General features: G+C 40.4%; 1 protein-coding gene across 1 annotated transcript; it reads right to left on the bottom strand.

The window, feature by feature from the left end:
- Positions 1-2,354: 2,354 nt before the first annotated feature.
- On the bottom strand, positions 2,355-13,697 carry LOC307018633 (beta-1,3-galactosyltransferase 5-like). Its single transcript, XM_079648964.1, has 2 exons — positions 13,565-13,697; positions 2,355-4,819 (listed from the first exon to the last, which is right to left on the bottom strand). The coding sequence occupies exons 1-2, from the start codon at positions 13,632-13,634 to the stop codon at positions 3,825-3,827; spliced, it is 1,065 nt and encodes a 354-aa protein (XP_079505090.1). The 5' UTR covers positions 13,635-13,697; the 3' UTR covers positions 2,355-3,824.
- Between the last annotated feature and the right edge of the window lie 7,746 nt (positions 13,698-21,443).

Below are 21,443 nucleotides of genomic sequence, written 5' to 3'. Positions count from 1 at the left end.
GGGCCTAATAAGGCAATAGTACCACCAGAATAGTAATTCTCCCATAATAACACTTAAGAAATATGATTATTCCTATATAACAAGACATGAAACTGTAAGTGTTAATTGTGTCTAAATAACAAAACATTTGGTATTTCTATCTAAAAGTATGTTTTGGGGTATATTAATTACTCGTTATTAACAGTTAATTAAAAACTGTACATAATTGCTATTTTACACATCCCTTTCAAGATTTCAAGATGTTCTAAGATTTATTGACATATCATATACACAACTACAGTGTAGTTATGCAATGAATGAAAAGCTTGGGTCAAAGGTTCCTCAACAGTGCATTACAAGACATCTATCAATATGTGTGTATACCTCCACAATTAAACTGTCAAATTCTGCACATTTCTTATACTATCTACATACATAAGAGTACAATTAACGTGTATAATATCAGTTAAAGTAAGTGCTTCAACATAGTTAACATTGCAGGAAAGCAATATATTAAACGTTAAGTACTTTGTCAGGCTTAATATTTATCTGTAGATAGATACCCCCAAAGCTTTTTTCTTATTTGAAAGAATACCTCAATCAATCAATCAATGTTTATTTATATAGCCCAATATCACAAATATTACATTTGTCTCAGTGGACTTCACAGTTTGTACAGAATATCAGTATGACAATACGACACCCTCTGTCCTTAGACCCTCACATCGTACAAGGATAAACCTCCGGAGCAAACCCACAGTTTAAAGGGGAACATGGGAGAAACCTCAGGGAGAGCAACAGAGGAGGGATCCCTCTCCTAAGACGGGCAGACGTGCAATAGATGCCGTGTGTAAACCTTAACCTAAAGTTTTCTTTAATGTGTTAATGAAGGTTAATTAGTTTGTCTGTTTTGCACATCCTCATATTAATATATTTGTACATCCAGCACTAAACTGTTTTATTGCAGAGATCTCTTACAGTATCTTCTTGATTTTTTATATTCTATATTTCTATCATAGACCTTCTACTTTCCCCCTATGAAAGTATGTACTCTTAAAAATGTTTTCATCAAATAACATTATTCAACAAAAATGACATTATTCAACACAAATAATTCAATAACTTGCTTTAACCACTAGGGGTGCACACAAGGTACACAAAGCATACTAATAATAACTTTGTATTATTAGTGTAGGACACTTACAGTATGTATGTATAACATCTGAAGATGTGTAGTTTTATTCATTTTGTTTACATAATTGTACAGGGTATTGCTATACTATTTAACATGTTTTACTTCTACACATTAATATCTGATTTGCAAAAACATCACAGACTGAAAGGTATATCCGTCATTTAATGGTAAGCTATTGAAATTGTGATTCCATAGATGTGTCTCCCATCACCCAAATCCCCTAACTATTCTCTCAACTCAGTATTTACATTCTTATATTCAAAGAAAATCAGTAATATCTTTAAACACTACAAATCCTTTTCTATCAGCTGTGCACCATTATGGTGTAAATATAACCTATCTACCAATTGGATCAAATATAAAAGTCAGCCGAATTACTATTGATACTGCCAGGAGACGTATTTTGTGAAAAGAAATGTAAGATGGTATTTAATTGTTGATGTAATGATCCACGTCACATATTCAGTTTTGGTGGCAGAACTTCAAGTTTGTCCAGAAGTCTTCTCATCAGGGCTCTATAAATAAAGAACTACGGCAGATGTGTAGTATTTAATGCAGCCGAACCGTGTATTACAATGCAGTTATGTGATGACTTCCAAAGAGAAAAGCAAGAACACTCGGAATAAAGTTTTTTTTTTTTTTTTTAAATGTTTTCGGATATCATATCTCATTAACATCATATCCCAACATGCATTGCGGCTAAAACATCCAATCAACGAGCTTCAAGCTGAGGATCTTGGGTAATCAGTTCAGTGGGTTTGTGGCATGGGTTGCGGTCGGATAATCAAAAAATCAGCTCCTATCGTCTATTCCTTGACCTCTGAGTGAAACGTCACGGGGTTAAGAGATAGTCGATAGGAGAATTCAAAAGGATTTAGGAGAAGATACTTTAGAGAATCCGACTGCACTTTCACTATCTGACGTGTTTACGATGCGCCAGTGGACGTCATAAATGTGCGCCTGCTGCTGTTTGGAAACTATGGAAACTAGTTTTCTATACAGCGGACTACAACATGGATGTATAATAAGAACGAGGGACTACTGTAAACTCATCTAGAGACTCTGCACCGTGCTCTGATGGTGTTGCTTTAGTTTATGCTTTATGAACGTGGACAACAGAGAAACATATTCTTCATGACCAAAGTTGGAATTGAAATAAAAAAGGAAAGTGAAACGTATGCTCGTTTATATTTCTCTTTTTTATTATAATACTGATGAACGTTCAAAACATAGCACTTTGGCAAGTTACCACATACGTTTTAAAATGCTTAATAAGCACCGTAACTTTCATGATATCATTTCTCGGTCATAATCGGTTGTTTCCGTGAACGGCCGACTGTTGTGTGACGGCAAATGCTGCGGCTGCAAGGCATTGTGGGGCAGCATTTTCTCCTCTCCTTTCGTCAAGGGAGGTCCAGTGGTTCCTAAGCTAAAGGAGGTTATAAATGAAGTTTGAAACCTCCTTTCCTCTCATTTAGAGAATTCGAATGGCACTTTTCATGGCTGCCACTGAGGGACTTCCGGGTCATTTCACTCGGTTAGGAAGGTTCCTAAGCTAATTGGACTATTCGACTGCAGCCATGGTTAGTGATGTGTATCGCTCAAAATGTCCCTTATAGGCCTACGTCTGTTTCCGGTGACTTTATTTACGGCTAAAAAGCATGCTAAAAAGTCCAAGATTATAGAATTAAAGGAATACATAAAAACAAATAATTGTGTGTTATTGTTGAGTAAATAACAGCGTGTTATTTAGAAAAGAATAATAAATTAGATGGAAAAAAAGATTTTAAAAAATACAGATTTCAGTATTTTGAGGCTCTAAGCCCCATTTCTTTTCCCCATAGATGACAAAAAAATAATTACGCTGCGTTGTCAGTACACTTGTCCCTTTTTGTGATTGGTCAAATGTACCCTTTCACGTGAATGCACTCTCAGCTGGAAAAAGAAACCCTGGCTTGATCTACTGAGTTGATAACCAGCGTCGTAGGACCGCTTAGCGAGATCTCGTTTGTTAGGGTTAGTTAAGATAACTCAAACATATCCAAGGTCTGTTTAACTGGCTTGGTAGTGCACAGGGCACAGGTGGCTGCATAGCAGCGCTTATGTCAAAGACCCAAACATTATACATTATATTTTTATTTTACCAGGATGCAGTGACACAAATATTTGGGAAGGCTTAGCCTTCCCTAGCCTACAGTACCCGCCGCCCCTGGTTAGAAGTCATTATGGAACATGTTGTGCATCGGCAGCATAAATACATCCAAAAACTGCGGATGAGGCTAAATAACCTTACAGACTTTTTCACATATTTAAATGAAAATGTAGTTAATTTTCTTCTATAACTAGAAGTGCATCAATGGTATTTTTGTGTTTCGCTTTTTTAACAGTGCTTTCTTGGACGGCCATCGGACGTGATTCAACAAACAGGCTCTATGGTCTTTGTTATGATAGTCCACATCAAGCTCCGTCCTCTACAGTGACACAAGTGCTTTTCTGAAAGAAATGTGAAGGGTTTAGCGCTCAGAAAAAAATATGAGTTTTTTAAGGCATCCTCATGCCACGGCACACGCCCACTAAGGAGAACCAACCCACTCTAAAAAACATCTGTCTAAAAACTAAAAACTATTCAGAGTTTTAAAACCTGAACAGTTCAACATTTAGCCCCCCTGCTCCTCTCCCAGTAACTGGTCATCTGTGGGATGCTGGTGGTGGTCGCAGCGATCACTCTTGAGAGGCTGCAGTCGCTCAGAGGATGCCTGGGGTCCACCATGAACATGGTGTTTTCAGGAGCGTTGGTGGGAGAAAGGCCATGGTGTTTCAGGCACATACCCAGGTAGGCGTCCTCGATGAAGATGGGTTTAATGTGAGGGGCGGTTGCCAGGATCTTGGCAGGCAGGTCCAGGGACATGACGTAGGCCATGCCCAGAGGATACGGCGGGTACTCCGGCTCAGCAATCACATATCTCGGCATGTAGAACTTGTTGAACGGGTTTCTCAAGACCGGACTGTGCCACCACACCAATCCTGTCATGTAGTTCTGTTTGGCCGTGCTGGGATCCAGTAACAGTTTAACCAAATTCTGGACGTGCAGCAACATATCGGCGTCAATCTTCATGACGTAGGAAAGCTTGTCGCAGCGCGCAACCAACCACTCCAGTGTCATCATTGTCTTGATGGTCAGATTTTGGTAGCTGTCCTTGAAGTTACTCTGGATCAGGTCCTTGTGCTGCATGTTTTCCTGTTGGAGCTTCTCCTGCTGCTGCTTGGCATCAGCTCCTGAAGGTAGGCCCAGTATGAAGAGAGTCTCGACCCGCTGACCCAGAACCAGTTTCTCACTTCCCCACGTCCTCCGGATGGTGTCCCGAGCTGCCACGCCCCCGGGGGCCACCGGGACCACCAGGAGCAGGTAAGGAGTCGTGGTTTTACACGTCGGGGTGTCGTCCATGATGAATTTGTAGTTTCCTGGGTAGGCCACGTAATACGGCCCGGGATCCTTCCATGCTGGTGCTGCCAGTGATGCTGGTGCTGGTGTGTCCCTGCTCTCAAAACCCCAGTCCGGGTCCAGATAGACGAGAAGTATTGTCACTGCTCCCACCATGCAGATGAAGATGTGTGCAAAGTGTCTGCTGCTGCTCTCCATTAAAACTACAAAGAGAAGAGACTCACATTATGACAGATAGCAGCACGTTCCTCTGTTCAGACAGCCACACAGAACACATCATGCTTTGACTCATTTTAGTTCAATATATATATATATGGGAGGCGTGTGGCGTTGGTGTTCGGATCAAGGGAGCAAAGGTTCACCCCAAATTGCTCTTGTGGGGATTGCCCACAGTATTGAGTATGTTAGTCGCTTTGGATAAAAGCGTCTAACAAGTAACATGTAATGTAATATTATGAAGTCAGAATTTAAACGGCACTTCCAAATCCTATAGAGTGGCGAAGTCGCGCCCATCTACTTCTGGTCCATGGGACCATATTTCGGAAAAATAATGTATTGAAGTCAATGGAGAGAGAAAACGTATCTTTCGATCCCGTTTGAATTGTGCCATGAATTACACATACGATGGTAGTCAATCTTAAAAAATAATTTCCATGTCAAAAAAGTCACAGTTTGTTGTAAAACTGTTGAAATATAAGACTATGAAAAATATGCAACTAGAAAGACTACAAATCCCAGAGTAAGTGAGTAAGTGATGTCACAATTGTTTTCTTCCACTAAGAGATAGCTAAGATCAGCGCCATATAGATATAATCTATCTATATGGCGCTGGCTAAGATAAGATAACTTTAACAAGATGCCTGTGTGCTTAGTACCATCAATCAATCAATCAATCAATCAATCAATGTTTATTTATATAGCGCAATATCACAAATGTTACATTTGTCTCAGTGGACTTCACAGTTTGTACAGAATATCAGTATGACAATACGACACCCTCTGTCCTTAGACCCTCACATCGTACAAGGAAAAACTTCCAGAGAAAACCCACAGTTTAAAGGGGAACATGGGAGAAACCTCAGGGAGAGCAACAGAGGAGGGATCCCTCTCCCAGGACGGACAGACGTGCAATAGATGCCGTGTGTAAATTGAAAAGATAATACATTTGCAACATAGGTAGTCCAAATGTTTGGAAATGCATGTGTGTATAATAGGAAGATGAATCCACGAGGATATCCAGCCACGACTCGCGATCCATGACACAGGACCGCAGCAACAGAATCATCCATGATTCCCGATCCCGGCGTATATAGACACCAGAAAAAAAAGATTTGGGGAAGCTGGGTTAATCGGAACATGAGAGTACATAGGTATAGACAGAGAGAAGGAAGAAGTAAGATGTCCCCCGACAAACTAAGCCTCAGCAAAACTAGGGGCTGAATCTAATCAGCCCTAACTATAAGCTTTATCAAAAAGGAAGGTCTTAAGCGCACTCTTAGAAACAGATAGGGTGTCTGCCGCCCGAACACAAACTGGAAGCTGATTCCACAAATGTGGAGCTTGATAAGAAAAGGCTCTGGCTCCCATTGTACTTTTAGAGACTCTAGCAACAACCGACAACCCTGCATTCTTGGAACGCAATGCCCTAGTAGGACAGTAGGGTATAATGAGTTCTTTAACCCTTTGGAGTCCTGGGCTAATTTGGCCGTTTTCGCATACTTTTGATTTGTCTTACTAAACCCCATTAAGAAATGTTTGGCATGTCAATGTTTGGTATCTTTTTTTTAAGGACAACCTCACCTATATAACCTGATAGTTATTTCTTTCATTTTGAGATACTATATGAACATTTTGGACCTAAAATCACAAAAAAAACGTAAAAACTGATTTTGAAAATGATATTATTTTTCATATAGGTAACACAAACATACACAACGAAACCATTTGAAAGCTGGAAATAGATGCATGGAATGTCACTATCATAATGTGAAAGTTTGATTGAGGTAGCATGAACCTATATACGCATTTTATGAACAAATAGCAGGTGTATCCATAGGCTTTTTTTCCTCATTTCTCAAGTTCTGTCAACAGTGACACAGTAGGCACAACAAAACATTTAAAAGCTTAAATAATGTACATGGGATTTCATTCTGCTAAGGCAAAAGTGTTATTATAAATATAATACAAACATATATATACACATTATGAACAAAAATCAGTTTTTTCTGTCTTTATCTGTGCCACGCTTCAAAGTAGTTTATGTCAACTACGACACAGAGGGCAACATCACAGGCTCCTCCTCCTCCTCCTCCATGTCAAAAAACAAGCTCATAGCTTGACTCACGTTCAGAGTTCTCTTCATCATAGTTGAATCTTCTAAACTCTAAATCTATCTAACTATATTTAAATTCTCAATGTTTGTCTGTCACTTTACTTCAATCGCAGTCTCCCCCGTCTCTCTTTGTCTCCCGCCGCCTGTCTTCGTACAGTATATCTTCGTCTCTCTCCATTTCCCGCCGTCTCTTTTCGTCTTGCTTCGTATCACTCCGTTTACCTCACACCCTCCTTGGTAAATACATCCTGTTGAGCAGAATCTACAGTTTCCAGTATTTTCCGTTTCGTAAAATGATAAAATACGGCGAAGATATTCAAATGTGTGCTTCCATTATTCATACTTTTGAAATATATTTGTATTAACTTTATATCATCGTATCTCCGTGTTTATTGGGTCTTTTTGCATGAAACAAAGACTGGCATATAGTTTCAAGCCAGTACTTTCGACAGATATACACATATATGTACATCCTGTTGAGCAGGATCTACAGTTTCCAGTATTTTCCGTTTCGTAAAATGATCAAATGCACCACCACACGCATGTATTTATATACCACCATGTGTATTTATCAGTGATGCAAACACAGGTATGGTGAAAAAAGAGAGAACTATTCGAAGCAGGAAAAAAACAGCGTAATATACCATCTGACAAAGGCCTGTGCTATAATGCTTCGATTAACTGGCTATTCTTTATAATATACTCAGATCAATAGGAGACAGAGATGTTAAGTTATAAATCAAGGGGTTTTATTATTATTTACAACAGGGGTGGGGAACCTTTTTCCTTTCAATTTTTACAACATCACACGAGGGCCGTACAAATGATTGAACTCAACCTCTGCTTAAAAAAACTAAAATCACAGCCCATTCATTTCGCCTTTCTTTCATGCTGTGCAAAGAAAAAGCAACCTCTTAATCCAGAGATCTCACTATGACTCGCGTATGCATTCACGCGCACGGTGTGGCATAACCACCCAAACAGAAAGATATGGACACAAGATGTGTGCAAATATATTTAGTATCCTATCCATGTGAACATGATTTAAGTGGGGGGGACCTAACCTCCTCTAGGGGGGTCCGGGGGCATGCTCCCCCGGGAAGATTTGCACTTTGGTGCACTTTGAGAGCAACATGAGGAGATCTATGGATACATTTTTCAACACCCATTTGAAACAGAACTGGAAGCAATTTTTTCTTTTTGGGTATTTTACAAATCACTCCCCTTTTATTCTTGTTATTTTTAACAACTTTTTTGTTACTGTCATATCGTATTTTATACCTGTTTTTAATTTAGTCTCTAATGTCTCATTAATAACTATAATGATCATATCAAGGTGTGCCTTAGCTCTCTTCCACCTGGTTGTAGAAAAGCTCTTTAAATTTATTAGCATAGCTAGCTAACCAGATGCTAAAAACAATAGATCGCCACTGTGCTTACAACTAAAGACACAGCCACGCAAACACTGCGGCATGTGTACGGCTCCTTATGGGCACTGCAATATTTGAAGAACTGGAGCAGCACTACACTCCTTTCAGACGAGACATAACCACATGAAGACACGTTACGCTCGTGTTGTGTTCATGGAACCTGTCCTTGGCCAGGAAAAACAGGCACTCGCTTGTTTAATTATTTTGCGATCTAGATTTCTTCTTCTTTTTTGAAGTTGTCCGTCAGTCGGACGGACGGACCCCCCCCCCCCGCCCCCCCCAAAACGAAAACTCTTCGGTTCTCCACGAATTACACAAGTCACCCAAATCAGCGTTAAAAAAGCGACTAATTTGCATCACTGATTTATATACTACGACTGTGTGTATTTATATACCACCATGTGTATTTATTAGGGCCGGGACTCGATTAAAAAAAATAATCTAATTAATTAGAGGCTTTGTAATTAATTAATCAAAATTAATCGCATTTTTAATCACATATAAATATTTGACCTGAGAACAGTGAGAAGCAATTTTTTTCACATGGATTTTAGTATACCATTGAATAATGACTGAATACATAAGCTTAAGCAACAAAACATTGTTTATTTTGTTCAAGGTGGTCCTTAACAAAGACCAACAGAAAAGTGCAATTTTTGCCATAAAGTGTAGCAATAGCATATTTAGGAATATAGTACATTTCAGAGATTCAGGTAGCCTATAGGTAGGTAGACCTTCTGTAAACTATAACACTTAGTTTTTTAAGTAAAACACAATACTTTCAAGTACATTCAGAACATTGGAAACCCTGACTATTAGAAAACATCTCTCTGTTGCTTCAGAGGCCATAACAGACTTTGTTGATTTACCAACAGTTGATTTAAAAAATCTAATACATTTCAGACCAACTCTCTCAATAACCTTGGCCGAAACAATAAACAGTTCAACATAAAGTGCCAGTTGCACCAACAACATAATAAATAGTTCAACATAAAGTGTACTGTACCATTTAAAATTAAAATTAAAAAGTGCCAGTGATTGACCTCAATCCCTCCTATTCTTCCAATATCCTGATGAAAAATAAAATCTCTCTGTTGCATAGGCCACTCTGTTTGATCAACGCGAATTGGGTGTGGGTCCTTGTACTCCGAGTCGGGCTAACGTCCACGCTAGCTTCCATGCTAGCTGCTATAGGTTTTGCATTGAGGTGATACTTGAGGCTTGATGTGCTGCGGTGATATGCAAATTCCTTTTTGCATAATTTGCAAACAACCGTGCTCTTATTGACGCTTCCATCCGTCCGTTTTTTAAAACAAAATGTCCCATCCACGGGGCCAACCAAAGCGGTCTCATCAGCTTCTTCATTCGACTATTGTTCACTGTGGTTTGTTGTTGTCTGAAGTCGTTAGTTGAATGAACGTTAGTTGGTGCTCCAGTATAATCGGTACCCCTGAAACTCATCCAGTGAGAAACGTTCCGCGGTACAAAAATAAGTGCGATTAAAATGCGTTAATTTTTTTAACGCGTTAATTTTTGTGTAATTAATTAATCTTAATTAACGCGTTAAAGTCCCGGCCCTAATATATATACATATATATATATATACATACAGTGCAATCATAGTGCAATAAGCTTCTTAGTGCAATAAGAAGCTACAGGGACGTTAATCTAACGTCGGTAATATTAACTTTATTTAATACAACATTTACGGTACAAGATTTAATCATACAGCCCATGTAGTATGATAATAAATTACAGCAAACATGTGCAATATATCCATTATTACAGCTCCGTGGGATGGCAGTAAGACGATATGGGTCCATTCTTATTGTGCATTTATGGGTAAAGATAAACGCAACTCACATTGGTTTCTCAAACAGCATCTCTGTAAACTACGTGTATTCACTGAATTTCACGCTCCAGCCCCCACCCTCCCTGTGAGCACAATGTGCTCTGATTGGTCGGGACACGTAACATGAACGTGCCGGGCGGCGCGGTCCCGTGGGTTAGATGCGCGTTCATAATACAGAGGGAAATAACTCTCAGAATAACGTTATTAGCACATTATTACAACTTGAGGAACGAATGTTTTTAATAAGGGCTATACAAGTGTTCATTCTGGGTAGTTTATTTAGTTTAAAAAAAATTATCCAACGATTTACAGACCACTCTTTCCCCATGTAAATCAATGGGAAATAGTGTTTCCGGGCCTGGCAACCAAACGGAAGTGTAGTACCGCCGTTTGGCCACCACGAATATTTTCATCTGAGTCCGGCGCACTTCCTGGGGGCTTGATTGAGGCCCATTCCCAAACCGCCCCCTACACCCTACCCCTCCGTTTGCGCGTTCACGGGGAGGGTCCGCCATATTGAGGGCTGTTCCAAACCAACGAGTGTGGAGCGGTGTGGAGGGGGAGTGGGCTATCAATCCCTCAAACGAGTCTGCAGCGGTGCTGACTTGAGACCGGTCTCTACCTGACCGGAGTCACGCTGTGTGTGTCCGTCATGAAACACGCTGTTTACAAGTAGTTCCAGCAAACATCCACTGATAAACTGCAATGTTAACAACCTCTTGATAACCTCATGTTTTTAATTTAGGATCATACCTGTGTTTAGTCTAGAACAAGGTAAATATGTGTATTTTATTAGACTGTTGCAAAAACTAAGAAGCTTATAAACATCAGGTTTAAAATTAAAAGAGCTTTACAAAAAAGTAACACAATGAAATATGTTTGGAGTTTTATTTGAGTTATTAATTTACATTTTTTGTCTAAGAAATGCTGATTTGAAACCGTTGTTACATACAGTTACGGCATTTCCTGTTTCTGCCGGACAGAGGGGAGTTTGTCCCAAAGCTTGCCGCTGTATTTACTCCCTCCATCTGACAGGAGGGAGCCTCGTTGAGCTGCGAGTGTGGCTACAGACGGAGTTCACTCTGTCACGGAGGGGTAGGGTCGAGGGAGTGGTTTGGGATTGGGCCTGAGACACAAGGTCTACTTTTCAAGAGAGACCTGTCAGTGGTAACACTACCACACAATATAGGGAGGGGGGCAGTGGATTCTCTGCCAGTCAGGTGAGGTATTACTATTTGACTAGTTATTGTAACAAATTACTTTTTTAAAGTAACCCTGCTTATTGGTGTTCTCAGTTGAATATATTTAGTGACAGTCAGTGGTGACTGGTCATTAGGCACAGCCCCACCTAGTGTCAGCAGAAAGTATTAAAAATAATGATTACCAAAAATATATATTTTAAGATCATGTTTATTATGTATATTGCTGTTGTAGTCTGTGTTCTTCTAATTAGTGTCTACAGTGCGTGCCTATTGAGCTGTTTAGAGCCATGTGGGACAAAACCCGATCATGCACCTCCCTCTCAATGTCTAAGTCAATGGTGACATGTAAAATCTACACTGCGCATGCTCTGAGTATTTTTCAATTGAATGTGTGTGGCAAAAAAATAATGACCATAAGGGCACTGAGCTGCCATCCCCACCATACGTCATCTCACATAATTCAGAGCTGATTGGCTGTAAGTATGTGTGCCGCGAAAAGTGTAGTGTATGAAGAGGAGACGAGAGAGGTGCAGTGACGGGTCCTAAAACCCCTCGACAAAAAAGCAATGAGATTTCTCCATAGGATTTTAGAAAATAGCTCCAAATAAGATCTGTGGGAAACGTACCTGTTAGATAAATGCAAGTTTTGTTCAGCCGGATAATATCTACATGTCTACCCTACTTTTATCATTTTCGAATCATAAATCTATCGATTAGATTTATGATAGACTTTTGAAGATAAGGAGGAATTTTACAAAAAAGTAATAGAGATTTTTGTCCAGAAGGATAGGCAAATAGACTTCATCTTAAAGTCAAGAGAGGTTTCTCAATACTCAAATTTCCCCTCCTCGACTCCTCGACTCCTCGGTCCTCCGGTAGTGACCCGGAAATGAATTTCAGCGCGCCATGTTGAAGGACATCTCATTTTTCTAAATGCACTTCGAGGACCGAGCATCGAGCGTCGAGGAGGCTCTCTGGAGGAGCTATAACCGAGGAGACACTGATGGGTCCTCCATGGCTCCTCCACGGATGCATTTCCGGGAACGGTGGTGGCGTGACGCACGGCCGGACTTATCTCAGCCAATGACAGCTCTGCATGCATCCCCTGGATATTATTTTAGTAACTGCTTTCATCGCGACGAGATGTTTACAGTGAGAACAGCTGTGAGGTCTGTGCAGAAAGCAGAGCAGTGTGTATAATATCACTCAGTATAACAGGCGTACTCTCTTTATTTGCTTTAGTTTAGTAGATATCTACAAACAAAGAGTCGATATCTTTCTAAGACCATTTAGTGCTTCACATAATAAAATACACATTGGCTGTAGCCTGATTATGCTTTAGGAGCTGTAGGTGTGTGTGGTACAGTGTGTAGGTGTGTGTGTTGTACAGTGCGTAGATGCGGCGGACAGACGGGTCTCAGTTGGTTTGGTATCCTATGCTTACTTTAAATAATGGTAAATACAACTTTTGGCCCGTAATTTCAATTCCCCATTTCAGCGACCAGAGAGAGAGGGGGGGATATATCCAGTCTCTGATTGTGTTACGTTATTATGAGAGTGCTCTCATACTTGTTTGATTCTGAAATTGTACATTTATATAAATATGTGTGTGTATATGTCCGCATCTGTAGCCTGTTGTTATTGTCTCATTATACCGCACTGTGAATGAATTAAAGTACATAAGTGGTCATGAACACATCTGTCCATGAGACAGAGGGCTGCTGTGCCTCCTGTCATCATCGATGGACGTCTCTTTAAAATGACCGCTCAGAGGAGAGGAGTTCTCATTTCTCTAACCGCCTGCTGCTTCCCCTCCTCTCTCCTCGGTTCCCCTCCTCAGTCCTCCGCTCGCATCTCCTGTGGGCGGGACTAAGTATCGAGTATAGTATTTACTCTAGACTGTAAAAATATAATAGTTCAACTATTTCGAAACACTTTTCTTCTACTTATTGGTGTTTTTAGTTAAATATCTTGCCCTACAGTGGTGAAATGAACCAGTGAATGCACGGGTTAGCTGAAGCAGTTAGATAGAGGAAGCGCTTCCTGCTTCAGGCTGAGGGGCTGAGGGTGCTGCTCCATGCAACCCGTCCGAACAGCTCCAACACCGCTCCTCTCTCTCCACTTTCTCTCACCTGTAAGCGTATTTCCTCGTCTCTGTGAACCTGCTCCGGTTCTCCGGTGGCCGTCCTGCGAAGCTGACATCCGGGTACTCGAGACTCCTCTCCGCGTCACCTCCTGGTTCTTCGTCTGCCCCGCCCACACCTGGGTTGCAACGGCGATCTAGCCTGAAGCCACAGATATCTTCTGTCCTTTCTTCTTAGAGGAAGTACAGAAAAACGTAACTCTGGATTTGTTTTAATGTTTGAGGTGCAATTAACAACACAGCAGTTTTTTGGTATGTTAAAACAGCTGGCGAAATTACAGCCTCGCCTACTGATTTTAATTTAACTATATATCGAGCCCGATTCTCGATTTCAAATGTGTGCTCTAAAATGATATTTATAAATGACTATTATCATTATTATAAGCAAGACAATAAATGGTAAAGATATGTAGAAAAAATAAACGTATTTAAGATACGTTCACAAACGTCACGTGGGAGAAAAAATGTTTCAAGAAGATATGTAGAAAATAAACGTATTTGAGATACGTTCATAACAAACTTAACGTGGGAGAAAATACGTTTCCAAATAAACGTAATTGAGAATGCAGTTTAGTACTGTGGGAACGTATTTTTTAGGAGACAGGGTTGCTATATTCAATGTGTCAATTCACAGCACTGGGATCCTGTGAGTTGAACATATAGTAAAACTGATTAAACTTGGAGACCATTGCAGACTTCACTAGATTTAATAAAACAGGAATATGAGCAGGGCCGTGGGAAGTAGGGGTGCTGAGGGTGCTGCAGCACCCCCTGATGGAGGACAGGGAATCTGCACGTCCACAAGATTAAATGGAAATATCATACAAAAAAAAGAATTTTCAGCCCTGATGTAACAACATTCATAATTAAGTAAAGATAACACCCTTTTCACCCCGGTTACAGTTTCCATTTGCCCTGTACGATGAAAGTGGGGGATGTTGGCTTATCAGGCGCCCGCAGCTCACACACAGGACAGATATCAGCTGTCTGGACAGGACTGATAGCCAGACAGACTGAGAGGCTCAGTGAGGTAAAGGACTGAGTGTTTAGATAGTTCACTTTAGTCTAAGTTATCTCAGAGGGTTTCAAACGGTTTGTTAACAATTTATGTAAACAAATATTTCCAAGGCAACCTTTATAATTATTGGGATAAATAAAAACAGGTTTGAAATAATTCCAGTGCATACTATAGGACAGTAAACCAGAAATATTGTTTAAATCTGGAGAGATTAAAGAATATGCATAAATAAATAAATGTTAACTAGTAAAATAAGAAATAAATGAACAACAAAAATAAAATAAGTTACATTTACTTGTTATTGGCTGTGTTAGGTTATTGGTTATGTCCACATACTTATTTGATTATTAAAATGTAAACCAATCTTTTCGATATGGGTGTTTAGAGTTGTACCCCTTAGATCTAGTCTCTGGCAATTCAGCTGAAAGTGCACCAGATTGAAGCATTTTACTTTATAATGTTGAAAAAAAATCTTCCCCCCTGACCCCCCCTAGAGGATGTGATCCCCACAGCACCCCCCATTTGAAACATGTTCCCACGGCTATGAATATGAGAGAGACCTTCTGTGGGTCAAACCTGGTGGAAGAGTACAAGCCCTCAGAGCTGCTGAAGGTCATTTCAATAGCTTGTTGAGAAGCCTGCCAGACTTAGTGTCTTGGAGGTTCTGTGGCTTTTCTACGACTCCATCAAACTTTTCTCAGCCTTGGGCTACATCTGTCTTTTGACCTTTACGTCCCGCTCCAGGCGTCGGCCCGGTCCCTCTTCACTCATCAGTGTCAGTGAATCTAGTCCCCGATGTCATCATCCCTTACATGACTGATGGAGAGAAACAAGAGTGAGCCGCTCTATGAGGAACGCAAAGGAACAGCCTGTGGTGCACAATTACCTTGGAACTTCATTCAAGGCTATAAGAAATGTAATTTGGCGCAATAAATCTCTAGGAATTAAGAGAGTATGATGAGTCAATTTACTTTTTACACACGCCGGTGACAGAGGTAACATTTTCTTTACAATCTAGGTGTAGTAAGGTGAGAAAATGCACATAAAAAGTAAAGCAAAATCATCTAACCTGCTTTCTAAGTGGTGCACATTTCTCAATCACTTGCATAAACGAAACATTAAAGACTTTGGATTATCTTTCTCACGCACATATCCCCAACAGATATTTTAAACACCATTTCTAAATGACTCTTCACAAGATGATTTCATTGAAACTCCTCTCAATGACTCACTTTAAGTAGTTTAAAATAAACCTGGCTGCAGATCCACGCACTGACCTCCAATCCCAGCCCGACCTCTGCAAACAACCGTCTCCCCCGTTTCTCACCCTCTGCCCGGCCCCCTGAGCTCCGTCTTTTACCCTTAAACTGTCAAACACCTGCAGACCAATCCCTCTGTTTTCCACCTCAGGCAGCAAAACCAATCAGTGTCTCTGACAGTCGGCTGCAGAGCCTCTCCTCAACTTCCCAAACTCAGCTTGTATTTGCTACTCCCTGTGACCACCAACAGCTCGCTCATTGACCCTGTGAGAAAATCTCGGTGATGTTGTGATCCGTTTGTTTCCAAACTGCTCAAATCAGATCATAATCATCCTTGTTTGTGTTTCCAAATATAATATAAGATCGGATTAACTTTATTGATCCCAAATTGGCAGCATGTTAAAACAAGACATTGCAGAATTTTTTTTTAGAAAATAAACAAACAAAATAGAAACATCTCAAAATAGAAAATAAATCAGAACTAAAATGTTGAAAGTGAAAAATACAAATCTGTAGACTATATGTCAAATAAACACTATCAAGGATCAAATTACAGCTAACAACATTCAAAAGTATATTTATTCATATTAATTGTGAAAGGATTTTAGTCAGAATAAATCCCTGAGAGGATGTTATCTTTGCAATCGCAGCAAAACTACTAGAGTTTGTGAAGCTGTTGATTTCCTTTAGCAGCATGTTTCTCTGTTATCTTAAGTCTGTCAACTCGGTGGCATTTAGAAGTGTATCTAGTGTTCGAGTAGCAAAGCAATGTGTTGTGAGAACAAGCTGACCATGAGTTGAAAGTATGACAGCATCCATTTCTCTTTGAATAATTTCATCAACAATCCTCTCATTGAAGGGAAAGACAGTAATTCAGTTAAATCTCTGCCGGCTCTTTGCTAAATATTTGATTCATATTTACTTCTAAGAGAGTTTGTATTTAGATAATTAGTTCTATAATGAGTTATCAAGTGTCTGAAATGTTTTATGCCCTTAAATGAGGCCTACATCATCAACATTTTAATACAGTTTTTCAGAGATTGAAAAGATCACCATGTCCATTGACAGCTTCCCTTTCACCTATTTTCCATGCAGTGTTGTCCGTCTGAAGGAGATGTTTTAGACGTCTGAAGACATCTGATTACATTTCACATCATTGAGTGAAATGAGGAATAGCCAGAAGAAGAAAGACAGGAGTGCAAAAAAGATAAGTGCATGTATGAACTCTTGAACTTGACATTTTATGTCCTTGGGCGTGAAACAAAATGTCCACAAATTGGAGAAAAATGGGGAAAGTGGATGAGAAATGGATTCAAAGATACTTCAGTGAGATTTACGATTGTTTTACCTTGAGTGCCTTTCTCCTGCTCTCTAACACTTTTATTTCTCAACTTTCCTCATCTCTAAAACTTTTATTTTCCTCTCGTCTACAAGTCCCACTTAGTGGCCTCAGCCTTAATAATGTCTCCTGCCTCTCCCATGCTGAAAACATTAAACAACATTTTGCTAACTCTTCACCACTCTGTCCTGCCATCAGTTAACTTTCCAATTAATATGCATCCTGGGCTAATTATTCACAGGCATTGTGACCCAAACCATTAATATTCATTCACTTATTGTTCCCGTTTTTATAAATATTCATCATTTTTTAAGTCAAAGTAGAAGTACCAGAGTGTAGAAATACTCTTCTACTTTTATTTAAGTGCAAAATCTGAGACTTCAGTTCGTAAACCGACTGTGTTGCCAACATACACATTTGTTGGGTTTAAATAAATTGTATGAATAGCAAGAATGTGGTGGTAGTAATCGGACAGTGCGCGCATTTAACTCAAAAGTACACAGTATCAATCCATGAAGATATTGAGGGGCAATAGTCACCACATTTCATGTCATTGTTATCACATCGTTCAAGGATTGAGAATGCTGTCCTAAAGCCTCATATTGAGAGAACAAAATCTAACTGATGTTGAAAATTAAATTGCATCCATCACTTTCACAACCGCCTCAACATATTGTGTTTGTGGATCAGCAATATTTTGCCTTGGCTGTCTTTTTGTGAGATTTCTGTCATTAAGAATAAACCGCTGACTCAAAGTGACTGACCGTTTTTAATCTGGGGAAAACACGTTCACTCACCTCAACATTTTCTTTACACATGCTATATATATCCTGCAGAGATGGGAATGCTTTTTTTAAAACCCTAATTTCAACAGGGCCATATCTGCCCAGTGGGAAAATCAAACCATAGCTGTCAGCTCGGTGTGAACACAAACCAACAGGAAAAAGCTATCTCGGTTTTAAATGGATCCATTTGCAAAATACATTATTCATGTTTCCCCCGATAAGCACTAATATTTTTGTACCTGCTGCTATGTTTAATTCATTACTCCGAGACATTTCTCTTGCCTCCAAGCTGGGCGAATCGATTGTGAGATGTTGTGTTGTGTTATATTTCTCAGAAGTTGTTGTGTCCACTCAGACTGCATGCCCCGGATGGCAGTAATGATTCCTCCAGAATGAAAATAGACATTACTTTAGCAGCAAATATTTCTCTAGGGGTTACCAAATTGGCACGAATAGTTGGCTGCCTCAAGTGTCAGTTTGTGGTAAAACTTGTTATTTTCTACCTGACAGCCAAGTGTTTTTAGAAATGGCATCAGCCCTAATAAACCATCAACATTACCCAGACACTCCCTTCTTCCAGGTTTCTCAAAAGTGGGAGGAAAGTAGCTTCACTAAACTTTTATTTATGCCAAACAATTACTCTAATAAAAAGAAAAATGTGCAACATAGCTTCACAGGAATGAAAAGGGAGAGAAGATGGTTACATTTAGTTGAGGTTGATGTGAGTTTGGCGTCTGGGATTTCTTTGTGTGTTTTAATCTGCTTATATATCTGACCTATTTATGTGACAGATGGATTGTAAAATAAATGGTAAATGGACTGTAATTATATGGCGCTTCATCAGGTATTTTAGACCCCTCAAAGAGCTTTACATACTGTGAGTCATTCACCCTTTCCCACCTCATTCATAGAGCAGTACCACTTGCTCTAGGGAAGCTAACATGCAAACACACACACACACACACACACACACACACACACACACACACACACACACACACACACACACACACACACACACACACACACACACACACACACACACACACACACACACACACACACACACACACACACACACACACACACACACATGTAATAGATATAAGTCATGGTTGATGACCTTCCGGGTCTGTCCAGCAGAGGGCGCGTGTTGCTTGCCGCGGGTGCATAATACATAAGACTTGAAGCAAGCTAACATCGTCTCTGTTTCCTTTGTCTTATATTTTCCCCATATTAGGTGAGTTCATCCGTGAGAAACGTTATATATGTAGACTGACTGTGTATAATATTAATGTGAATAGTGATAGTTGTTAGAGGTATTTTTGGAGGGTTTCTCTAGGTTCTGTAATTGTTGTAGCTGTGTATGCTAGCTTTGCGAGCGCCGTTAGCTATGCTAGCGCAGCTAGCTATGATAGTGTAGTTTAGCTCCAAGAAGGGGAGTTTGGGTGTTAATTTGGATATGTATGTTTGTACTGTGCATTTAAAAAGTGACATCTTGTGTGTTAAATTGGATGTATGTTTGCAGCACTAATACATTGTTAGTGGTTGTTTTATATCAAGAATCCATGTTCTGTATTATACAGCGTGCTATGTGTACCATGTTGTTGGCGGGCATAATACATAAGACTTGAAGCAAGCTAACATCGTCTCTGTTTCCTTTGTCTTATATTTTCCCCATATTAGGGGCATAACATTTGGAGGCGCTGCTGGGAGATTTGATTTGAGGAGCATCCCTGAGTTGTTAGTGGAATCCTCTGATCAATCATCCCCTTAAACAACCCAGTCATCGGAGAAAGGAGCTTGGAAAGGCAGTCGAGGTCGTTTTCAGACAACGTTGGTAACCTGCATCCTGAAGTGTGAAAAGTCACCACTAGGGAGCAGCAAAAAAACCTAATTAAGTAAGATAAACCCTCATTTGCTATTTCTGCCCACTTCTCTGATACAATGGAGGCTGAATTGGAGAAGCTGCAGCTGGACATTACAGGTGCATTGTATACACTGACTGTAGAACAACTGATTAAAGTGTGCAATGAACTGGAGATTTCAGGACCGGATAATGTGCATGTGACTGGTAAATCTCGCAGTCAATTAATTTCTCATGTCACAGAGCATAATGAACGTGAAGAAATGGCCGAGCTAGAGGATGAAGGCATGTCCGAACTTCTTAATGTGCAGGATATCATAGACAAAGCCAAAATTACAACAAATGTACATGACAGTGTCAAAAGGGAAGATCTCCAGAAGGAGGTAGAGGCACTAAGGTTGTCATTACAAGAAAAAGAAAATGCAATGCATGACCTAATGAACACAAGCATGAACCACCCTGCCGGGTTCAGCCCCCCAGAAAGAAATCTGGCCCAAGTACTCCCCAGTAGTTCTATGTGGCGCAAAGATCTTAAGATCGCAGGCCAAATAGGCGAGCCAGGAGAAAAAGATAGGCTCACATTTTCTAGTCTGGCCAGACAAATTGAAAATGGCTTTAGTAAGGGCTACCCAGAGTCAGAGATCATTGATGCTGTAATCCGTGCCATCACACCAGGCCTGCAGTTACGGAGTTACCTTGAAGGGAAGGAAAACCTTACACTGCCTGCCCTTCGCCGAATTCTCAGGTCTCATTACCAGGAGAAAGGTGCCACAGAGTTATACAAACAACTCACCTCTGAGGTTCAGAGTAGTAAAGAAACGCCTCAAAACTTCCTGATTAGAACTATGGACATGAGACAGAAAATCCTGTTTGCTTCTCAAGAAGCCGAGTCAAACCTAAAATATGACCCAGCACTAGTCCAGAGTCTCTTCATGCATACTGTCCTGACTGGTCTACAGAATGACAATATTAAAAGTGACCTGCAGCCTCTCCTCATGCAGATAAGTACTTCGGATGAGCTGCTGCTGGAGAAAGTGAACATTGCGTACACCAATGAAAAAGAGAGACAGGATAAAAAGAAACTTGCTGCCCCATCACGAGTAACACATGTGAATACAGTCAAGTCCACTGAAGTTCCGGTGGAAATGAAAAGCACCAGCCAGCAAAACACAGTTACTCTGCCCACTGATCTGCTGTCAGAAATCAAAGGAATGCGCTCTGACATGGTGCTGTTGCAAGCCCTGAGAGCTGAGGTCTCCCAAATCAGAGAAACGATCCAAACGGCCACATCTGCACCCCCACAGCATCCCTCACCAAGCAGAGAACCAGCTAATATTTCCGCCCCTTATCCTGTGTTTTCACCCCAACAACCCTCTCCCTATAGGGCTGAATTCAATGCCAACAGCGTGTACCACCAGCAGCCACCAGCAGCAGTGCAGGAGTACCGACCGGCATTCCACCCGGCACGAGTAAGAGAAACGGCTCAGTTTCAACAAGGGTATGCTCCGCAGCGATACTACCCAGCACCACGCCCCCGACCTAGGTGTGTTTCCTGTACTCATGCAGGCGAAGAGTACTGTCAGCATTGCTTTAGGTGTGG

This window comes from Notothenia rossii (assembly GCF_949606895.1).
Source record: "Notothenia rossii genome assembly, chromosome: 9".
NCBI classification, from domain to species: Eukaryota; Metazoa; Chordata; class Actinopteri; order Perciformes; family Nototheniidae; genus Notothenia; species Notothenia rossii.
This window is presented reverse-complemented; position numbering and strand designations above follow the sequence as displayed.

Excerpts from the sequence above, each read along its gene's own strand:
- LOC307018633 (XM_079648964.1), bottom strand. The coding sequence starts at position 13,634 with ATGTCAGCTTCGCAGGACGGCCACCGGAGAACCGGAGCAGGTTCACAG. Across the intron at positions 4,820-13,564 it reads ACGAGGAAATACGCTTACAG|TTTTAATGGAGAGCAGCAGC; the intron begins GTGAGAGAAAGT and ends TTCTCTTTGTAG.